General features: G+C 38.2%; 1 protein-coding gene across 1 annotated transcript in view; it reads right to left on the bottom strand.

The window, feature by feature from the left end:
* Window positions 1-21,211, bottom strand: part of Clcn5 (chloride voltage-gated channel 5) — a 150,533-nt gene that overhangs the window by 9,363 nt on the left and 119,959 nt on the right. Inside the window, exons 3-7 of the mRNA XM_026406715.2 lie at window positions 12,922-13,073; window positions 10,069-10,168; window positions 5,791-5,978; window positions 1,806-1,928; window positions 662-868 (exon numbers count right to left, since the gene is read on the bottom strand). Of these exons, the coding sequence (XP_026262500.1) occupies window positions 662-868; window positions 1,806-1,928; window positions 5,791-5,978; window positions 10,069-10,168; window positions 12,922-13,073 (770 nt within the window). The remainder of the gene's footprint in view (window positions 1-661; window positions 869-1,805; window positions 1,929-5,790; window positions 5,979-10,068; window positions 10,169-12,921; window positions 13,074-21,211) is intronic.

The raw sequence follows: 21,211 nt of genomic DNA, 5'->3' as shown, positions 1-21,211 counted from the left end.
GGTTGAGTGCCCCTGAGTTCAATCCCCAGTACCCGCCCCCAAAATCTTCTTTAAAAATCTGTTAAAAAAATTTGTAACTCCTTTTGTAAAGAAGCAACATATGCTTGCATAGGATTATATATAATAAAAAGTTAAAGTCATTACTTCTCTTTCCCTACCAGCTCACTGGCCAACTCACCAGAAGTAGACATTTTTAACAACTTGGGGTAAACCCATTTTCCAGACATAGTAAGTTCATAGATATAAACATTTTTGAAATGTTACCTGAATTACAATATGCATTATCAGTCACGAACTGACTTTTAAAATTTAATATTATTCTATCACCAGAATATCATATGTAGGACTACCTCATTCTTTTTAAGGGTTGCATAATATTCTATTGTACAGGCAGGATATTGTTTATTGGATTAGTCCCTTCTTGATGGACACTTTGGTTGCTTCGGATTTTCACTATTTCGATAAACAGTGTACTGACTATCCCCAAAAACCTGTGTGAACACACATGCTAGGATGCCTGTAGGATAAATTCCTAGAAGTGAACTTTCTGAGTCAAAGGGTGTTTGCATTCACTATGGAAGAATTCCCAGATTTGCATTCATAATACTGTATCACTTAAGTGCTCATGTAAAAAGTAACTATTAAGGCCATTTTTCATTACCTCTCTGCGTTTGGCTTCATTCTTCCTGTATTTGTTGAAGCAGTGGCAAAGGATGTTCCCACAGCAGCAAGCCACGTGCACTAGGGGGCCCTCTTTGCCCAGGCTCAAGCCAGAGGACACTGCCAGCACCAAGGTGATGGTTTTGATAACCAGGGTCCACTTACCCAAATAGCCCCTAATAATGAAACCACTCAAGATAGTTTTTATCTGCAGGACAAACAGAGAGATTGAACATAGACTAAGGAAGTAAAACAAGGTTAAGAAGCAAAAATCTGGGCCTCATCATAGAAACTACACCTTTTGAACAAGGGAGGTATAAATGCTTGATTTAAAGTGAACCCAGTTTGGGAGGGAGCTCAGGAGTTCAAGAAAGGTGGAACTATTCTTCAAGCTTTCATGTCCCCCCTCCCCCTTTTTTTTGGTGGTGGTGGTGAGAATGGGAGCAATGTGACATCTGGACAAGTGCATACTATATATGAGAATGGATGGCTGGAGAAATTCAAGAAGGCAGATGGGGAGGAATAGATGTTTCCCTTAGTTTACAAAATGGTGGCCTAAGGGGCATGTTCTGAGAGAGCAAGGTCAATGTTCCGGAACCAACCTGAAAGATTAGATATAATCTTGATCTCCTGCCAAAGAAATGACTACTACTTGGTCAAGAAACAGACAGGGGCAAGGTCATTCTGGTGACGTAAAATTTCAGTGGTTTTAGTCACCATAAAGCAACCTATATCAAAAGTAGTTAGAAATAGGAATTCCCTTTAGCCTAAATTATATTGTGGGAAAGGTAGGGGAAAATTATAGGGAAATGGTTTTATTTCTTTTGCTCTACCAGAGTTGATAATTCCACTGTTTTTTGTGGTCAGAATCTTGGGGCTTACCCTGGGAACTTCTTGGGTAAGGACTGGGGGAGGTGTTTAGGAGCCTGGTTTAACAGGAACCCTCAGGAGGCTCAGAATCAACACCTTTTGGTTTCCAGGTCACCTAGGCTAGGAGAAGGCTTCAGGGAGAACTTAAAGAGGCCTCAGGATCTGACTCTGTTTAATATTTACCAAATTATGGTACAGGCCGGAACACACACTAAAAGCTTTTAACCAAAACGATTAATATTGTTACCATTCATAAGCCATTTCAACATACTCACCTCAGGAATTCCAGAGCCACAGGCATAAGGGGCAAACACCTTGACAAGAGATACAGCAAGGAAGGCAAATAGGAGAGCCCAGAGGACATACATGAAATAATTGACTATGTAGGCAAAGGCCCCCTAGAACAGGGAAAAAAAGAGAGAGAAGTTCATTTTAGCTGAGATTACCTCAGTGAGGTATGGGGCTCTTCTGAGTCATGGTTTTACAGGAAAGAGTTCAGAAGGAAAAGGCCTATATTAATTTGCTCAAATATTTCTTTCCAGATTGTTCAACAAGGCAACAACTGATACGGTCAGGTCACTTGGTATTGAAAATTAAGATGCTTTGTTACACCTAAAGGAAATTCACAATGGATTTTAGGAATGGACAGGAAGAAGATCAAACTCAAAACCCTGAACCAAAATTCACTGTTTATGTGAGTGCTTTGATAGGTTTTATAGTCTAATATATATGATCCTGTATCAATTTTACCAAGCATTTTATCAGTTCTTTTAATGAAATGGCCAAACCCTGGCTACACGTTTGAAGTGAAGTCCAGCTCTAAAATTTCATTACACTCACCTTTGGCTCCCTATCTTGGTGTCAAAATCTCACAGGATATTGCAGTGACTAAAATTCTTGGGTGGTTTTCCTTCTATCCTCAATCCCATTTTTCCCTTCCTTTTTTCTTGTGGTACTGGGGACCAAACCCAGGACTGTTCCACTACTGAGCTACTTTCTAAGCCCTTTTCTATTTCTTTTGTGACAGGGTATTACTAATTTGCTGAGGCTGTCCTTGACCTTGTGGTCCTCCTGCCTTTGCCTCCTGAGTCTCTGGGATTATAGGCATGCACCACTGTGCCTGGTGATTTTTCTTGTTTACTGCATATGTTTAAAGTATACAATATAATGTTTTTCATTTTGTTTTGTTGTTTAGGTGATGGGGATTGAACCCAGGGCCTTGTAAATGCTAAGTACATGCTCTACCACTGAGCTACACTCATGGCCCTGATGTTTTCATATGCATCTACATAATGAAATGATTATTACAATCAAAAGACATACATAATCATCACCTTCCATGTAGCCTTTCTTCATATGTGTGGTAATAGCATGTAAAATCTTTTAGCAAAATTTCAGTACTTATTATTATTATTATTGCATTGGGGGATTCAACCCAGGGGTGCTCTATCACCAACCTACATTCAAACCTTTTTTTAAAAAAATTTTTAAGACAAGGTCTTGCTAAATTGCTGAGGCTGGCTTTGAACTTGCAATACTCCTGCCTCAGCCTCTTGAGTAGCTAGGATTACAGGCTTGTGCCACTAAACCCAGCAACAATATTAACTATAATCCTTACATGTTATATTAGATCTCTAGATTTATTCATCCCACCTAACTACAAATTCATACCTTTGGCCTACTTCCCATCTCCTTCTACTCTTTGTCCCTAGTAACCATCATTTTACCAACCTAGTTTATTTAAGATCCCATGTATAATGATGACATCTTTAGAGATGCAGCAACAAGTATGTGAGTAGAAAGTTTGATGACATATATTTCAAAGAATAAAATGGCAATATTTCTTATGTACTCAGCATTGAACTCAGGGCCATGTACGTTAGTCAAGTGTTCTACCACTGAGCTACATCCCCAGCACCTTTAACTATTTTTAAAATGGAGAGAATATACCTTTGAGACTATTCCCTTTGATAATGAAGTGTGCTACAAAAGAAATCTAGTTTGGACCACAAATAAGGATTCATTAAAATTAATGGACTGGTAAATAGTCATGCCTTACAAAAAAAGCAATTTTGGACACTAGGAGGTTATGCTTGTTGGTAGAAATATTAGGAGTTGAAATTCTTTCAAATTACATGGAATACAAAACTCAATGGACTTTTTGACTTTTCAAAATACAAAACATTATTTACATAATTCACTGGCCTAGACAAAGAGTGCTCAGGTGTTTTTTTTTCTATGCTATAAGCTTGATACAGGTTTTCCATGATTTTAGCTCCTCAAAGGGCACAGACAATTTGTATCTCCTTGCCTTTCAAATGTAGCCTCGGAGCAAGGAGACTCCAGAGGTACAAAACAAAGAGGAAAAGGGAGTGAAAGGTAAAGTAACAAACAGGCCAGAGGCACAGATGAGGCCAAATTCTTGGCAGGAGAAGGTTTCCTAAAACCTAAAAGACTCTTTCCCCAGGCTAGGATTTCATTCATAAAAAGGAAAGCCAGAGACAGTTGTTGCTCAAGCAAATCTCAAACTCCAGGTCTGGTTTGACAGTAACTACTGGAACACACACACACACACACACACACACACACACACACACACACACACAACTATATGGGGACAGACAGCATGAGGGAGCCTTGTGGTCATAGAACTATCCTACATTTTCACTGTGCTGCTGATTATACAAAACTACACATGGGATAAAATCACAAAGAACTCTATCTCAAATCAGTCAGTGTAAAACTGGTAAAATTAGGTCTGTGGTTTGTACCTAAGTCAATTTCTTATACTATTTGTCATCATTATGCAAGGTGTTATTTAGGGAGGCTGAGTGAAGCATATAGAGGATCTCCTTGTACAGCTGTTTTAACACCTCCTAGAAATTTGTAATTACTTTTTTCAAAAGTGTCTCATCAAAAGCAAGGGAAACACATGCATCCACCCACCTTCACTCACCCTGAATTCCAGGACCTCTCAAACTAGTCTACCCAGGTCCTTCTAATCTAAGACAGTACATAGGGTAAAGGGAGGTGGGACCTGGAAACAGAGCTAAAACAGAGATCTTGAAGTTTCTATAATCACCCTTCTGTGCTGGAGACAGAGAGTATTCCTTCTATCTAACTGGATTTTGGTACCCATTATCCAACCTCTCTCTCCCCAACCCCCTCTCACTTCCCAGCCTCCAGTGACCACTATTTTGCTCTCTACTTCTTTAACTCTCTATTTATATGTGATACGTTTTCAAAAATAAAATTTCAGAGTAAAAGCATATGTCCTAGTCTTGCTTTCCCCACTTTACCAACAGAGTGGAGGAGTAGAGAGCTAAAATGGTACCCAATGTAGTTGGTGAAAGAGTGGAATTGGGAGTTGAAAGTTTGTTTTATGTGCTTTCATTTTCAGTGGGAGAGAGCTAACATAACAAAGTGGTAAGAGAAAGGAAATGAACCAAAAAACAAAATCACTTGTGCACCAAAAAACACATGCTAGAGGACAATAAAAATGTTGATTTGATTGCAAGTGTGACTATAAGCAACTTTATTCCTAGGTTTCTGTTATTTAAAAGAAACATTTTTAGTTGTAGATGGACATAGTACCTTTATTTTATTTATTTATTTTTATGTAGTGCTGAGCATCAAACCCAGTGCCTAACATGTGCTAGGCAAGCACTTTACCACTGAGCTACAAATCCCAGCCCGGGTTTCTGTTATTTTGACATGGAATATATTATATGTTTTAGTATTCTAATGAGACACTTGGGAACCAATCACTTTTGGTGTTCATATGATAAACAGATTTTAAATGAAATTTTTTGTGTGGTGCTTGGGATCAAACCCAGGATCTTGAACATGCTAGGAAAATGCTCTGCCACTGAACCACTCCCCTAGCCCTAAACACATTTTTAACCCATTCCCTCCTTCATTAGAAATCATAGCTTTCCTGTTAGGTGCTTCTGACATTCCCATTGAAATTATTAGGGAAAGACATATTCAGTTACATTGTATTCTAACAACTCAGAAGACTTGCTGGGCTTATTTTAAACAAACCAACATTTTAAAGATAAGCAACAACTGATTGCCCATGTCAGAAGAGATGGAAATAGGATTGTGCATAAACCACAGAACAAGGCAGCTGGCATGTGTTCCCCTTTTTATAAAAAGAAATACAGGGGGAGATTCCACAATAGCCACAAGTACAATATCAGAAATGAAATAAATGTAAGAATAAAATCTAGTGGTTCCGAAATCATCACTGTATGTTACCTCATCTGTGTTGATGATAAGTTGGGACCAACTATTCCACTCTGGACACTTGTCTCTGTCTTCAAAGGTGACATGTTCAGAGTTCCAGCAACAGTGTTCATGGTTAAACCAGAACCCTCCTGTGCATATGCCTTCTTTTAAGTCTGTCATCCAATGAGCAGAGATGTCTATCAGACCAGCTAAGGAACCTGGTTTGTGAGGAAGAGAAGACCAAAGTTAAATTCCATTTCTGATACTCAGTTCTTCAGTAATCAAAGTTTTGTCAGCAAAAACAAGGGAAAAGGAATCAAAATAACTGTCGAGCACATACATTGGCTTGGTTTTCACTCATTATCTCCCCATGAAACACTGGTGTCTGTATACAGGAGGGACTCAGGGAGAAGAACAACAGTTGGTTGGGAGTAAGGGGCTATTGGATTTGTCTTTAAGTTGAATCTACCTGGCCAAGACACTGCTTTGATTTAGACAGTAAAGTTTATTCAAGATTATTTCATTCTCGATATATATGTACATGTATGCTTACACACACACACACACACACACACACACACACAGAGTTGAGAAAACATGACTTACCCATACTGATAAATATTCTAATGGTGGTTATTGGAGATGGGGAGGAGAACTGGTAAAGTTTATAGAAAGAAAGGCTGATCTTACGTAGCAGGATTTTACTCCACAGACAAGGGAACTAGAGCAATGGCAGGAAGGCATTCTAGGCTAAGGGAACTGCATTTATAAAAGCACAAACTAGGATGTGCATGGAAAATTAGATACATTGAAGCCTTCTGAACCTCAGACATGAACATTCTGAATTTTTCTTAGTGAGGAGGAATAAATGCTATTATACATGGAACATTCTTCCAAAAGAAAACTAAGAAAATGAAGAGTGAACTGGGGACATATGTATTATAGCTAGTCCACTGATAGGGTTAAGATAGTTATAGTGCTTTAGATCCTGGCCTTCTCTTCATTTCTGTCTTCCAGATGAAGAAACTCTGGCATAGAGAAATTAAATGATCCAAAGTCATGCTTTAGGGAAATAGTAAAGACATCATAAAATTCACAGCCCCTGAATTCCCAGACTGTTCTTGCACTCAGACACACTGCTTCTATTGTTGCTCTCCAGTGCTTAAAAACAAAATACCCTTGTGTATGAGGGAAAGAAAAATAGTCACTGACCACCTAGTGACAAGAAATACATTAAAAAGTGGAGGATATGACGCCTACATTCCACCAGGCAAGAGGCCATGTCATGTGTGTGTTTTGGTAGGTGCTAAAAGTGTTAGCACAGGCTATTTACATCCTTGAATACCCTAGTCAAATCTAGCATGTTGTTTGACACCTACTTTTGGCTACCCCACCCTCCAGCCTTCACTTCTTTCTAATTCATATTGAGTCATAGTGAGTCTGCCTGGACTTAGAAAATTAACAAGATGTTATATAGTTTGACTTATTCTCTGGTTATTTCATGTGTGCGTGTCTTATTTTACCCAATGCTATTACCCACCATCTTATCCTTCCTTTTATTTCTACCTGTCCTCCTCCTTCTCTCAATCAGCCCTTTCTTTGCTGGTTACAAATTTTATTAGGTTTCCCCTGCGCCAAAGAATAAAATGCTATCCCTTCTCCTTGTTATCATTTTAAGATTTTGCCCCTCCTTTTTTCCCCAATGACTACCTAAACCTCTACACTAGCTTCTGTGCCTTGAAATATGGCTCTTTCAATATATCTGAGGTGATTTTTCAAGGTCATTGATGTGCTCCTAACTTCTAGGCTGTATATCCTTTTCCCGTCATCTTCCTTCTCTTTAGCTCTCTGCAATATTTTGCATCACAGACCACCCAATTCCAAACTCACCATGCTCTCTCACCCTGTATGAGTCAAAAAGAGCAGAGTTAACATCCTAGACCATGGGTTTGCAAACTACTTCCCAAGGGCCAATCCTTTATTTGTAAATAAAAACGTCCTGGTGGCAGCCAAGCTCATTTGTTCACCTATGATCTATGGCTGCTTTCATGTCACATCAGCAGAGTGGAATAGGTGCTAAAATATTTATTAGCTGGCCCCTTTATAGAAAAAGTTTTTCCGACCCCTATCCTAGATAAAAATCTAGCTATGGATATAAGCCATTTTTAAAAATTTAAAGTAGCCATTTTCTACTTTGTGGCTCATGAATCATTATCCCTTGGTAACAGCAGCATTATTAACAACTGGGCACTGTGTTAAGTGCCATATCCTATTTAATCCTCACAGAAACTCTTAATGTAGGTACTGTTATTATCTCCATTTGACAGGTCAGTAAACTAAAGCTTATAGGGGTTAATAAGAAACTTATCCAAAGCCACCAAAAATGTAGTGGGACTGAAATTCAATCTCTAGCTACCTGAAACTAGATCCTGGACTGTTACCTACCCTCTAATACCATCTCCTCTAGCTTTTCCACCTAATTTCTTCTTCTATTTTTTTTTCTTTTTTCTGTACCAGGGATTGAACTTAGAGTCATTTAACCACAAAGCCATTTCCCCAGTCCTTTTTTTTTTTTTTTAATTTTGAGACAGGTCCCTCTAAGTTGCTTAGGGACTTGCTAAGTTGCTGAGGCTGGCTTTGAACTTGTGATCCTCCTGCCTCAGTCTCCTGAGCCTCTGTGATTACAGACATGTGCCACCTTGCCTGGACACACATAATTTCTATTTCAGTCTAAGATTCTAGATACACCTAGGCCCCATCTTTTATTTTCAATTTATTTTCTGGTATTTGGGATTGAGCCTACGGTTCTCTACTTCTGAGTCACATCCCCATCACTTTTTTTTTTTTCTGAGACAGGATCTTGCGAAGTTTCCTAGAGCCTTGATAAATTGCTGAGGCTGGCCTTGGACTGTGATCCTCCTACCTCATCCTCCCAAGTGCCTGAGATTACAGGTATGTGTCATTGTACCTGGCATCATTTAATGCTATAAGTACATACCTTTTGGCATCTCTGCCTGGCATCCTTGGCTCTCTGCTTCCCCCATAATAGAAGCCTATTTGAGAACTTGCTTTAAAGCTATATTTGCATATCATATATACTAGTTTTACTTAGACTGTATACAGTTTAAGAATCCCTAATCTGGAAAGCTCCACAATCCAGAACTTTCTGAACTCCAACATATCATCAAAAATGGAAAATTCCACATCTGACCTCTGAAGATGGACCATAATCAAAATTCATATGGTCTAAAAATACTGTATAAAATTACCTTCCAGCTATGTGTGCAAGGTATATATAAAACATAAATGGAGACTTGGAATATAGTTCCTTGTTAGAGTGCAAGAGTTGCAAGTACAAGGAAGGCTATATGTTCCATTCCCAGCACAACAAAACATAAAATAAAATAAATAAATTTCAAGTTTAGATTTGGGTCTCTTCCTCCAAATATCTTATTATGTATATGAAAATATTCCAAAACCCCCCCAAAAATCTGAACTACTTCTGTCTGCAAGTATTTTGGATAAGGGATACTTAGCCTCTATTATTTTGAGTGGTAAAGGAAGCTGATGGAGCTAATAGAAAAAGGTGGTATAAATAAATAAAACAAAGAAAGAGGTGGTACCATCTCACTGCTCAGCCACCATGAAAGAATACAATGAGAAATTCCTTGAGAGAATGGACTACGTCACATGCCTTTATATACCACCAAATGAAAGAGTAGACAAAAGTTCAAGAAACAGCTGTCTCAGGGAATTCTTGTATGCATCTGCTCTCCTAAATTCCATTCAGAATACTTTTTTAAAAACTGTGTTTTAAAATAAAAATTGGAATATATGTGTCAAAAACAAAACAAAAAAAAAATGCCTGATGATCTCTAACAGAAGGGCTCTTCCTCAAGAGAAGTACTAAAATGCAGGGTGAACATCACCTTAAAGTGAAAATGGGCCAGGCCCGGTGGTGCACACCTGTAATGTCAGCTGCTTGGGAGGCTGAGGCAGGAGGATCATGAATTCAAAGCTAGCCTCAGCAATTTAGCGAGGTACTAAGCAACTCAGTGAGACTCTGTCTCAAAATACACAATAGGGCTGGTTGAGTGCCCCTGAGTTCAATCCCTGGTACCCACCCCCCAAAAATGAAAATGGTATGTTATAACAGACAAAAGATGTTTAAATGCAGTTCTTCATTTGTTTAAGGTAGGAGATTCATTTCAGGTAGAAAAACAGCATACAGGCCAGTTCATAACTTGGGGGAGGGGCACAACACAATTTTCAGAGATTTGTTTTGAAAACTACCATAGTTGACCATACCTGATAAAAGTCCAATAAGGAGCATCAACAACCAGCCAGAAAATGCATCACTCACACTGTGAATTAAGGCCCATGTTGACTCTTTGCTTTTATTGGTGATCTAAGAGAAAATGAAAAAAAAAAAAAACTATTGGTATATGCTATACACACTCTTCCTTCACCTCAAAATTGCTCAGTAAGGAAATACAATGATAATCACCTGGGAATAGAGACCCATGGAAAATTACTTCTTATACAATCTTTAGCTGAACGGATTTCACCAAGAACTTTGAGGTTTCCTGTACTCTACCTTCATCTGTAGTACTGTGTTGCTCACAAGTACCTTATCTAAGGCTTCCCTATTTAGTCAGTAATTTCTTAGAATGTCAATCTTTTACTTATTGTAGGGATCGCTTTCTGTCTTGGACATCAGCTATCCCAAGGACAGTCACTTGAAACCAGAAAATAGTTTGTCTCGAAATATAAACAGAGACTTATGTGAATGATGAAAGTACAATCTGTGGTTTATTTCATAGAGCCATGTTTCAGGTTAGGCAAGTTCTAACACCCAATCCCCCAAACCCCTAATTTTATATTAATCACAGATACTTAGTGATACCAGAGATGTGTTTCTTTCATTTTTTTAGAAACCTGAAGGCACAAGCTAAGGCTATCAGAAGATAAGGAAAGTTTTACCTTTTATTTCCAGCCTGGTCAATTTAACCTTTCAGTGTCCATATTTTTAAAACCAACATTCTGCCAGTTTTGTCATGGGTACTTGTCCCTTTTCTGTACCATTATTTATTAGACCGGAAGTAGTTGATTTAGCTGTCCTACCTTCACCTACAACATCACAATATGCTGAAAATTTCAAAAGGAATTTAAAAATGCATTTTGATCTATGACACTGTTTCCAATATCAGTGCTGAAAATAGATGAGGTTACATTTTTTTTCCCTGTGACATTATTTCCTTTCTGATAACGAATCATTAATGCTAGGGGGAAAAATGTTCCCATAGACCATGTGATAAATGCACTTCAGTTTTGGATTCCTAATTGTTATCATTTATCTCAGATGCAACCATTAATAGGAGAAATATGCTCTTGTCATATCACAGGTGACTCTCACAATTTGAATAATGTGAATATGCAACTGATGACAAACTGAACTCTGAAAGCAGAAATTCTAAAGCCAGCAAGATTCTCAGTTCTAAAGTCTGCCTGATTAATTGATATGATAAAAAGATTATGGAGTATACTCCAGAAATCTTAGGAAAAACACATAATGCCTTATATGATCACCCTTTTGAGTTGTGATAACTCAGTAGAATTACCACAATTCCACAGATTAAGAAGCAATTTCTCAAAGCCTGTATCCAGAACAACCTGACTCCCAGGGGTTCAGGTGGTCCTGAGAAAATCAATCAAGAGCTGGGAAAGGGCTTAAGAATGAACAGCAAAGGCTGGGGGTGTGGCTCAGTAGTGGAGCACTTGCCTAGCATTTACCAGGCCCTGGGTTCCATCCCCAGCATTGAAAGAAAGAAAGACAGAAAGATTTCCACCTGACCGCTCAAGAGATTTGCTTGGCTCTGAAAGGAGGAAATTGTGAATTCAGGAGAGAATGGGGTCAGCTGAACAATCACATTTTTAATTTGAGTCAAAGTAGAAATAGTAAAGGAAAAAATACTACTACTGGGCTGGGGTGGTGGTTCAATAGTAGAGAACTTGCCTAGCATGTGTGAAGCACTGGGTTTATCCCTTAGTACCACATAAAAATAAACAAATGTGTCCCTCTACAACTAAAACAAAACAAAACAAAACAAAAACATTAAAAATGCTACTACTACTGTGGTCTAAAGAAATGACTTACCAGGGGATCACCTACTGACAATTGTTGGGCTAAGGTTGGACACTTACTATTTTTTTAAGTTTTTTAGTTGTAGATGGACACAATCCCTTTACTTATTTGTTTATTTATTTTTAAATTTATTTTTATGTGATGCTGAGGATCGAATCCAGGGTCTCACAACTGTGAGGCAAGTGCCCTACCACTGAGCTATAGCTCCAGCCCTGACACCTACTATTTTTAATGAGCTCTCCATTGTGGCCCTTATGCAAACTAGAAATTTGGATTCCCTAAGTTAAATGATACACAGCAACAAATTAAAGGCAAATGACCTTGGCAGATTGCTCTGAGAGTTTTCCACAATACTTTGTAAAGAGAAAAGTGTGGAAATTCTCTTGCCAAATTCAAAAGAACCTCTGCCATAACCCTAATTACCATCGATTACCTATTGCATTAAATTAATGTCCTTAATCTGAACTGATTGATCTTGTGGTATGAGTTGAATACATGAATTTATTTGAGTTTTATGATTGTACAAGAGCTATAATCATAAGGAATTCATCCCCTATGATTCAGTAAACACCAGGGCTATGAGAATTTTTTTCTTTTATTCCTTTAAAAGGAGCCCACTAACTTATTTTAGTTTTAAAATTCTTGCTTCAAGGAAAAACCCGCAAAAGGGAGATGAGAAGGGGGAGGAAGATCTTTGACTTTAATTTTGCCACCCTCTTTAAAGATTGTTTTCACCTCTTCAAAGGCACTTATACCCATTCCAGGGCTGTAAGGACCATTTTTAATCCCTTATTTTAGGAAGACAAATCATTAATAAATACAATTTTGTAAAGCATCTAGGATAAAAATAATATTCAAGATGTCTTTCAAAATAAGTTAAAAATTAAACCCTACATTGATAATAGATATCAAATTCAGTCACATCCAGGACTGAAGAAAGGAAAAAAAAATAAAAAGTATTTTCTAACACTTCCCCCCAGTATTTCCTAACACTCACGTACCATCCTTTGTCTTACCTCTCGGTGTCTATCCCGGTCTCGAGACTTCTCTCTCACCCAATCAATTGTGTTGAAATCATCATAGGTACCTACACCTGGTATTGGCTCCTCCAAGAAGTCCATGATCCTATTTGAAGAACCTATTCCTCCACCATTGTATGACTTGTTCCCTATATTGAATGGGAAACAGACATTTTACTTCATTTTTAACACCTCTTTTCTCAGCTCCAACAGGTGAGCCTTTAAACTATCAGATGACTACAGTTAGAGTGTGCAATATCCTTACCTGGTAGGTATGTCCATCACATTCAGAGGTTTTGTGATCTAGGCCCATTTGATGAGTAACTAAAGGCAGTGTGAATGGAAAGGGACAGATGAGAGCAATAGTACAAAGAGAGTAATGACAGGAGTTGATCTGCAATGAGAAAGGATTTACAGAAAAAACAGGAAGGAGTTTGGAGCAGTGTAGTTACTTCAGTTTATGGAAGACAGACAAAAGGGTCAAAGGTCTTTGCAGACATATCACATCAAGCACTATTTTACAATTATAAGGCAGTAATTCAATCCTATGAGATGGCTTTTGCCTAACCAGGGACTCCAAAGAAAGCATGTAAGCCTCTTCAAGAGTTAAGCTACCTGGAATGTAAAAATTTCCCTTCAATAGGCAGAAGACTTTGATTCCTAATATAATGGGCTCATAGAAACTCTAACATGTCAGAAAGTCGAAGATTTCCAAGTAGAGATTTAGAGAACAGTGCATGGCTCAGTGATAAGATGTCCTTCTCTGATCTTTCAATTAGAAAAATAACACCCATTTGCCCATCTCTCATGGTCCTTTACTTGCTTCACTTTCAGCATTTCCATCACAATTACTTATGTGTATTTTTTATCTTCCTTTCTAGATTAAAAGCTGGTAGTCCCGTATCTGATTCATCATTGTCTTCTCCACAGTGCCTGACACATTCCTGATACTCAATAAATATCAGCTGAAACAAGATGCATGCATTTGATGGATGGCAGGGACGAGGGAGAAGTATCTAAACAGTTGTACTCACACATGGTTAGTACTGCTTAACGTACTTGTTCAAAATATTTTGGCAGAATCATCTGATGAAACAATATTTAGCTATTAAACACAAAATGTGAAACAGTATTGAGGAATTTATGCAAATTGCACACAGGAAGGAAAAATGCAGAGTAATGCCATCATTTAATGCACTGAGCCAAAGCTCATATTTGCAGCAGGGACAACCTTGGCAGGACAAGGTTTCATCCAAACTGTTTGGTAATGACTTCTTCTGCAGAGAAGGCCCGAGTGGGCCGCCACTGACTCCCTCCCCCCTACTGGCATGCCCACTTTCACTAGAAACTCCTACCAGACAACTTCAGCACGCTCATGGGGTAAGTTTGAATGAATACGCCAAGCTGTATGTGTTTTACCAACTGTAATTCTGCTGAATGACTAATTCAGCACACTTTACACAAGCAACGTACACATTTGAAAGGAAAAGCTCAGCAGAGTTCATAGCATCTGGAGGAAGCAGGTAGGACAGGGAGGTGGCACAGGAGGTGAACAAGTTAATCTTAAAACCCCAAAGCAAAGTCCTTTCCATATCTTCACTGGTACCTGGCTGTAAAATGGATGGCGCTGAATCACCAGCCCAGCACTTCCTATCATGTCAGTGTCATGCTGATAAAGATGAAAGCTGGTGTGTTGTTTGAGAGTTTGGAGAGGAAAGCCAGCTAGGAAATAAGGGCAGAAAGAGAATAAAGTGCATATGGGGGAGAGGGGGACTAAAATGTTTCAATTCCTAAGTCAAATGCTGACGCGAACACAGGACTCCAGACAGCCAAAAATTGACTTTTAAAAGCAGCTTAAGGCTTCCCTTGAATTTTCTCTGGCTTGAGAGTTCTTTCAGGAAGAAAAAAAAGGGGGGGGAGAAAGAAAGAAAGGATTTTGTGAAACTGATTTTTAAAAGCATCTGAAAGCTATCTAATGTTTCTCTCTCTCTCTCTCTCTCTCTCTCTCTCTCTCTCTCTCTCTCTATATATATATATATATATATATATATATATATATATATATATATCAAAAGAGTCCCCCAGCTTTAAGGATCTTAAAGCAAAATGAAGATCTGCAACAGCGTCCTGGCAGGAAAGAAAGAATCCTATTACATCACTAGGTAACATGAGCACCACCGCATCATCCTCCTTTGTCGTAGTCGGTCTCCTGTTAGAGACGCAATTGTCAGGCCCCTCGCAAAGGGCAGGCAGTGATTAGAATCCTACTACAGACTGCTTGCGATTCTCCAGATCCCCTGCTCCCGGGGGCATGCTTCAGTCCTGAGTCAGGCTCAAGTCTGCTTACCTTCAATCACAGTTCTCTTTTTTTCTGCCTCAAGGAAGAAATAACCTTGGCAGCCTGCATTTAGTCATTTAGGTTGAGGCGCTTTTACAGAAGGAGCGCCGCTGGCTCCCAGGCGCTTCAGAAGGGCACTTGCTGCACTCTCCGCCTTTCACAGCAACAAACGCCACCTAAAGAGCCACCAGTGCTCCCCGGCGGTCAGAGTGTGATGTCACTGTTGGGATCACGTGACCAGACCCTTGGACCAGCCTTGGAGAAAGGAAGATTTTTAACCGAGCACGGAAGCCTTAAAGATGTAGTCTCATCTAAACCAATGCCATCAAACTTGGGGCAGTCAGGTCAGCTCAGAAAACTGGGGTCCAGACAAAGTTTTATCCTTCAGACCAATCATTTAGCAGAAAGTCCCAAATCATTTACAGTTACAGGGGTCCTAACTAAAAAAAAAAAAAAAAAGGAGGGAGACAACAGAGAAAAGGGGTTTTAAAAATGCACTGGGTAGATATAACATGAATAAAACCTTACAAACTCAATGCTGAGTGGAAGGTTCCAGAAGCAAGGAGCACACAACACTATCAGTCTATACCTGTAAGTTCAAAAACAGGCAAACCTAAAATATATCATTTTAGGATCCATTGATTACATTATAGAGAGAAGGAAGAATATGACAAAATGAAAGGTTGGATTTACTCAGAGGTTGCCATCTGGGAGGAGCACATGGTAAGGGTAGGAATTTTGGAATGCTGGTCATTTTTCTTCATCCAGGTAGTGGTCACCTGAGTGATTACTTTTAATTACCATTTAAAGTGTACACATGTTTCCTATCTTAGTTGCTATAGACGTATCATAATTAAAGAAAAATGTGAAGCTGGGAGCCATGGCACACTCCTGTAATCCCAGCAATTTGGGAGGCTGAGGCAGGAGGATCACAAGATGGAGAGCAGCCTTGGTAACTTAGTGAGACCATGTCTCAAAATTTAAAAATAAAATAAAATAAAATAAAATTATACAGGCTGGAGTTGTAGTTCAGTGGTAGAGTATCCCTGGGTTCAATCCCCAGTACTGCAAAAAGAAAAGAATAATGTGAAGTCAGGTGCAGTTTTATATATCTATAGTCCTAGCTACTCAAGAGGCTGGGTAGGAGGATTGCTTTGAGCCCAGGAGTTGGAAGCCAGCCTGGACAGGCCTCATTTCAAAACAAAAAGTATTTTTGGGATGGGGATGCAGCTCAGTGGTAGAGTGTGTGCTCAGTGTGCATGAGGCCTTGGGTTCAATCTCCAACACTACAAAAAGGAAGAAATGATGGAAGAAAAGAAGAAATACATGGATAAACTAAATTGCATAATTACTTACCATACAAGGTCAGTTCTTTAATAGCACCCATACACTTTGAAACCTCAGAGTACAATCAATAAAATGAGTTATTTCTTAGTAGTAATACTCTCTTGTAGGGTGTGGTGAGGCACATATAATCCCAGAGACTCAGAAGTCTAAGGCAGGAGGATCACAAATTCAAGGCCAGCCTCAAGCAACTTAGTAAGACCATGTGTCAAAACAAAAGTAAGAATAAAAAGAACTTGGGATGTAGCTCAGTGGTAGAGCACTCCTGGATTCATTCCTCATTACCACAAAAGAAAAAAAAAAAAAAAGTAGTAGTGCTTGCCCCAGAAAGCAACATTGACTTTGACACTCATTAATCTCACCTGGGTGAAAGCAGTTACAGCAGCCCTGACAATAAATTCAATACTGTATTTCCATTGTTCTAAAGGCTTTCCCTTCCCTGGCCCTATTCCGAAGGCTATTTTTAAGCAGCTCTTAATTAATAGTGCAATAAGGCCAGTCCAGTAAAAGAATAAAATTGCCATCTTAAAACTCCCTAAGTGAATCAAGAGGACAGCCACTGTTAAACATTAACCCAGACACAGTGCGCTCCAATAATCAGACTGTACATGTAGGGCTCTGAAATGTTATTAGTTTCATCAGCTCTTAAGATCCAATATGACCTGAAATGTTAACACAACAAAACCTTATAAAATGTGAGGCATTGAAGGAAATTTGTATGCTTTCAGTTCATCATAATTTTAACATTTCACTCTCTGGATGAACTAATATAGCATTAATGAGGAAAATTTACATTATTTGGCAATTTATATTAAGTGCCGATGAGTTACAAACTGTAAAATAAATAAACAGTCATCTATGGCCCAAGTGTGACTGTCTTACACAATTAAAATTTCAGAAAACTAGGTATATTTTATTCAAAGAGGATTACATGCCCAACCTCATAAGCTCCTTCAAAGTCACTCTTTATTAAATAGGATTTTATCTGTAATATCTGAAGACCTCTGCAGAATCTACTCACATTATTTAATAAGAGTTATCTTATTGGATTATTTCACATTTCAGCAGATACAGTACTAGCAGCCAATGTAGCAAAAGAACTCTATTTTGGGGGTACTCAAAAATATATAATTCTATAGATTACATAGCTGGGCCCATGTTAATACCTTTTACTGAAATTTCTGGTGTTTTTCAAATGTTCTATCAGTGACTCTAAGGAAAGGACTTTTTAAAAAATCTCATGTAAGGTTGTTTTCTTTAAGTAGGAGAAAGCTGGTAGGTATGATGCAGTGTTCATGCTAAAATGAGATTTACTTACACTTAGGAATAAGAAATGAAGCAGAAGTATTCAGAGTCTGACATGCTATATTTCTTTCATTTTTTTTCTGTCTCCATTCCCTACTCTGCCAAATTTGTAATCTTTAACATATGTTCATTTTACAGACTGCTCAGTGTAGAACAATTGCTGTTTTTTATCTTTTGCAGTACTGGGGTTTGAACCCAGGAATGGTTATCTCCAGTCCTTTTTATTTTGAGACAAGGTCTCACTAAGTTGCAGAAGCTAGCCTCACATTTGTGATCCTCCTGCTTCAGCCTCCCAAGACACTGGAATTACAGGTATGTGTCACCATGCCTGGTGGACAATGGTTTTATTATGAAATTAAGACAAAATGTTTGCCAATTTTAATGCAGTTTAGGACAAATACCCAAAAGTTAATATTTTGGGGCATGCAGAGTTATCTTTTTGGAATGCAGATTTGAACAGATCATTTCCTGGTTCTAAGTTGTTGGAGGCTCCTACAACAATGTTTTGAAAATATGTTCAGCAGCAGAACATTTAATGAGAATTTGGCATATGTGTGGACCAAGGATTTAAAAATATTCATAGTAATTTTTAGAGTAGGAAAACTAAATATTTTAAATGTATAATGATGATGATGATGATAATGACACTACTACTCTTTTAGGTTTCATCAATTCGAGAGATTAAATGGTTTGTTCTATTTAACCAAGGTGGTCGTGCCTGACTTTGTGGGTGGAGGGGTTTGAAACCAGGGGCTCTTCATCACTGTGCTACATCCCCAGCCTTTTTTTTTTTAAATTTTGAGTTGGAGTTTTTTGTTTGTTTGTTTGGTTAGTTTTGGTACCAGGGAGTGAACTTAGGGGTGCTTAACCACTGAGAAACATCCCTAGACCTTTGCATATTTTATTTAGAGACAGTGTCTCACTAAGTTGCTGAGGTTGGCTTTGAACTCACAACCCTCCTGCATCAGCCTCCCCAGTTGCTGGGATTATAGGCATCTGTGACTGTGTCTGGCCCATATGTGATTTGATTACAAATAACTTAAGCTGTTAATCATATTCCACATCTGGTTGGTTTCTTTTGTTAGCATTTTTAAAAATTTAATAGCAAGAATAACTTCATAAAACTTAGTCAAGAATGGCAGCAAGGGGCTGGGGTTGTAGCTCAGTGGTAGAGCACTTGCCTAGAACATGTGAGGCACTAGGTTCAATCCTCAGCACCTCATAAAAATAAATAAATAAAGGAATTATGTTCCACGTACAACTACAAAAAATTTTTAAAACAATAAAATTTTTGAAAAAAAGAATGGCAGCAGGACCAAATAATGAGGTACAGACAAAGCAACAAAATGCAAAATGCTTTTCAAAATACAGTGTTTAAAGAGGTAAGCTTCTTGTATGTACATGTACTGGCAAGAAAAGCAGAGTAAAATTAAACAATGAGCCTAAATGTCAGATTGGACTCCAGTTTCTCTTCAGATCACATAAATCTTTTCCTCTTTTACCCTCACATTGGGGTATTTAGGTGAGTCTAGATTTTTGCCTCTGATAGGAAAAAGAGTAAAACTTATGTCAAGTTTTGAAGGCACAGTGAATGTTATAGGTAAAATAGTTTAATGCTCTTACAGGAAAATAATTCAAGTTAAAGTACAATTAGATCTTAAATTGAATGATAGAAGAAAAGCCCCCTAAGGGCTAATTTGCCTTAGCTGAGTCCAGGGAAAGCATACAGTAAACTATTCAGAAAAGAGTCAATATTGAAACAGTCTTCCCCATAGGTTATACTTAGGTTTAAAGACTTTTTAACAATGGGTCTTTAGAAACACACTGCTTGAATGAGGAGGCATATAAATGAATGCATTTAACCTATTTCTTATTATGGAAACCACTTTCTAATTTTTTTCTAAAAAGTCACCTGATGCTTAAGGCTAGAAACATTCCTTAAAATACATGAAAACAAATTCTGATTTGAGAATAATGTTTACTTCATTCCTTAACCAAGAAGCCATTAGAAATTTACCTTGGGGCTGAATAGTAACTGATTAAGTGAACTAGTTAAACACTAACAAAGACACAAGGAGAAAAAGTAGAAAAGGAAACCTCAGCATAGATCTTGAAGTACTGGCTTTAGTAAGATCACAGTTGTTGGGAGGGCCTAATTGTTGCCAATAGCCTAGAGAAAGAAATGAGCACTCAAAGAAATGGGTTTGAGGTATTGGTATGTGTCACAGGACTTCAAATGATCCCTTTCAAAATGTATTTCAGTTTCCCAGGGATATATTGTATTTTTTCATGGCTGGAACAATGACCACATCAACAAAAAAAATCAACATGATGCCTAGTACACATCAGCAGATATCCATCCTGTGGTCATTTAAATTTTGCCTCCATATAACAGCAAACACTAAGAGTCTATTATGTGCCACTTATCTCCTCCATACTGGCACACCCCACTTCCCATTCTTGGACTGCTTTGACCATTCTAAGATCTCTCAATAAGTAATAAGCTTTCACATTTCATTTCACCTACACATTTGAGAAAACATTACAGCTAAAACACTAAAATTAATCAACATTTGTGAGACCCTTCTATCTTGTCATTTATGCCTCTATTTTGCTTTCAATCTTGCTTATCCAAATCCAGTTGCCAAAAAGCAAATATTAGTGATGTAGCTCTCCCATCTAAACCTTGGATAGTACTGTTGGACCATATTATTATCTTTTTTATTATTATTACTACCAATTTATTACTATTATTATTCAGTGCTATTATTATTACTATTATTATTCAGGGCCTCATATAAGTTAGGTGTTCTACCACTGAGCTACATCCCCAGTCTTTTCTATTTTTTGAGATAGGCCTTTCTAAATTGCAGAGGCTCTCCTTGAATTTGTAGTCCTCCTGCCTCAGCCTGCCCAATTGCTGGGATTCAAGTGTGTGCTCCTATACCCAGCCACATTATGGTTTTTTAAAATATTTTTTTCTTAGTTGTAGTTGATCAATACCTTTATTTTATTTACTTATTTTTATGTGGTGCTGAGGATCAAACCCAGAGGCTCATACATGCTAAGTGAACACTCATACCACTGAGCCACAACCCCAGCCCCTTGTTTTTGATACCAAAGATTGAAACCCAGGGACACTTAACCAATGAGCCACATCCCAAGCCCATTTTATTTTTTAGAGACAGGGTCTTACTAAATTGCTGAGGCAGGCTTTGAACTTGCCTCACCCTCCCGAGCTGCTGGGATTACATGTGTGTACTACTGCACCTGGCCCACATTGTGTTTTAATACACAATG

The sequence above is a fragment of the Urocitellus parryii genome, chromosome X (genome assembly GCF_045843805.1).
Source record: "Urocitellus parryii isolate mUroPar1 chromosome X, mUroPar1.hap1, whole genome shotgun sequence".
Taxonomy (NCBI): Eukaryota; Metazoa; Chordata; class Mammalia; order Rodentia; family Sciuridae; genus Urocitellus; species Urocitellus parryii.
This window is presented reverse-complemented; position numbering and strand designations above follow the sequence as displayed.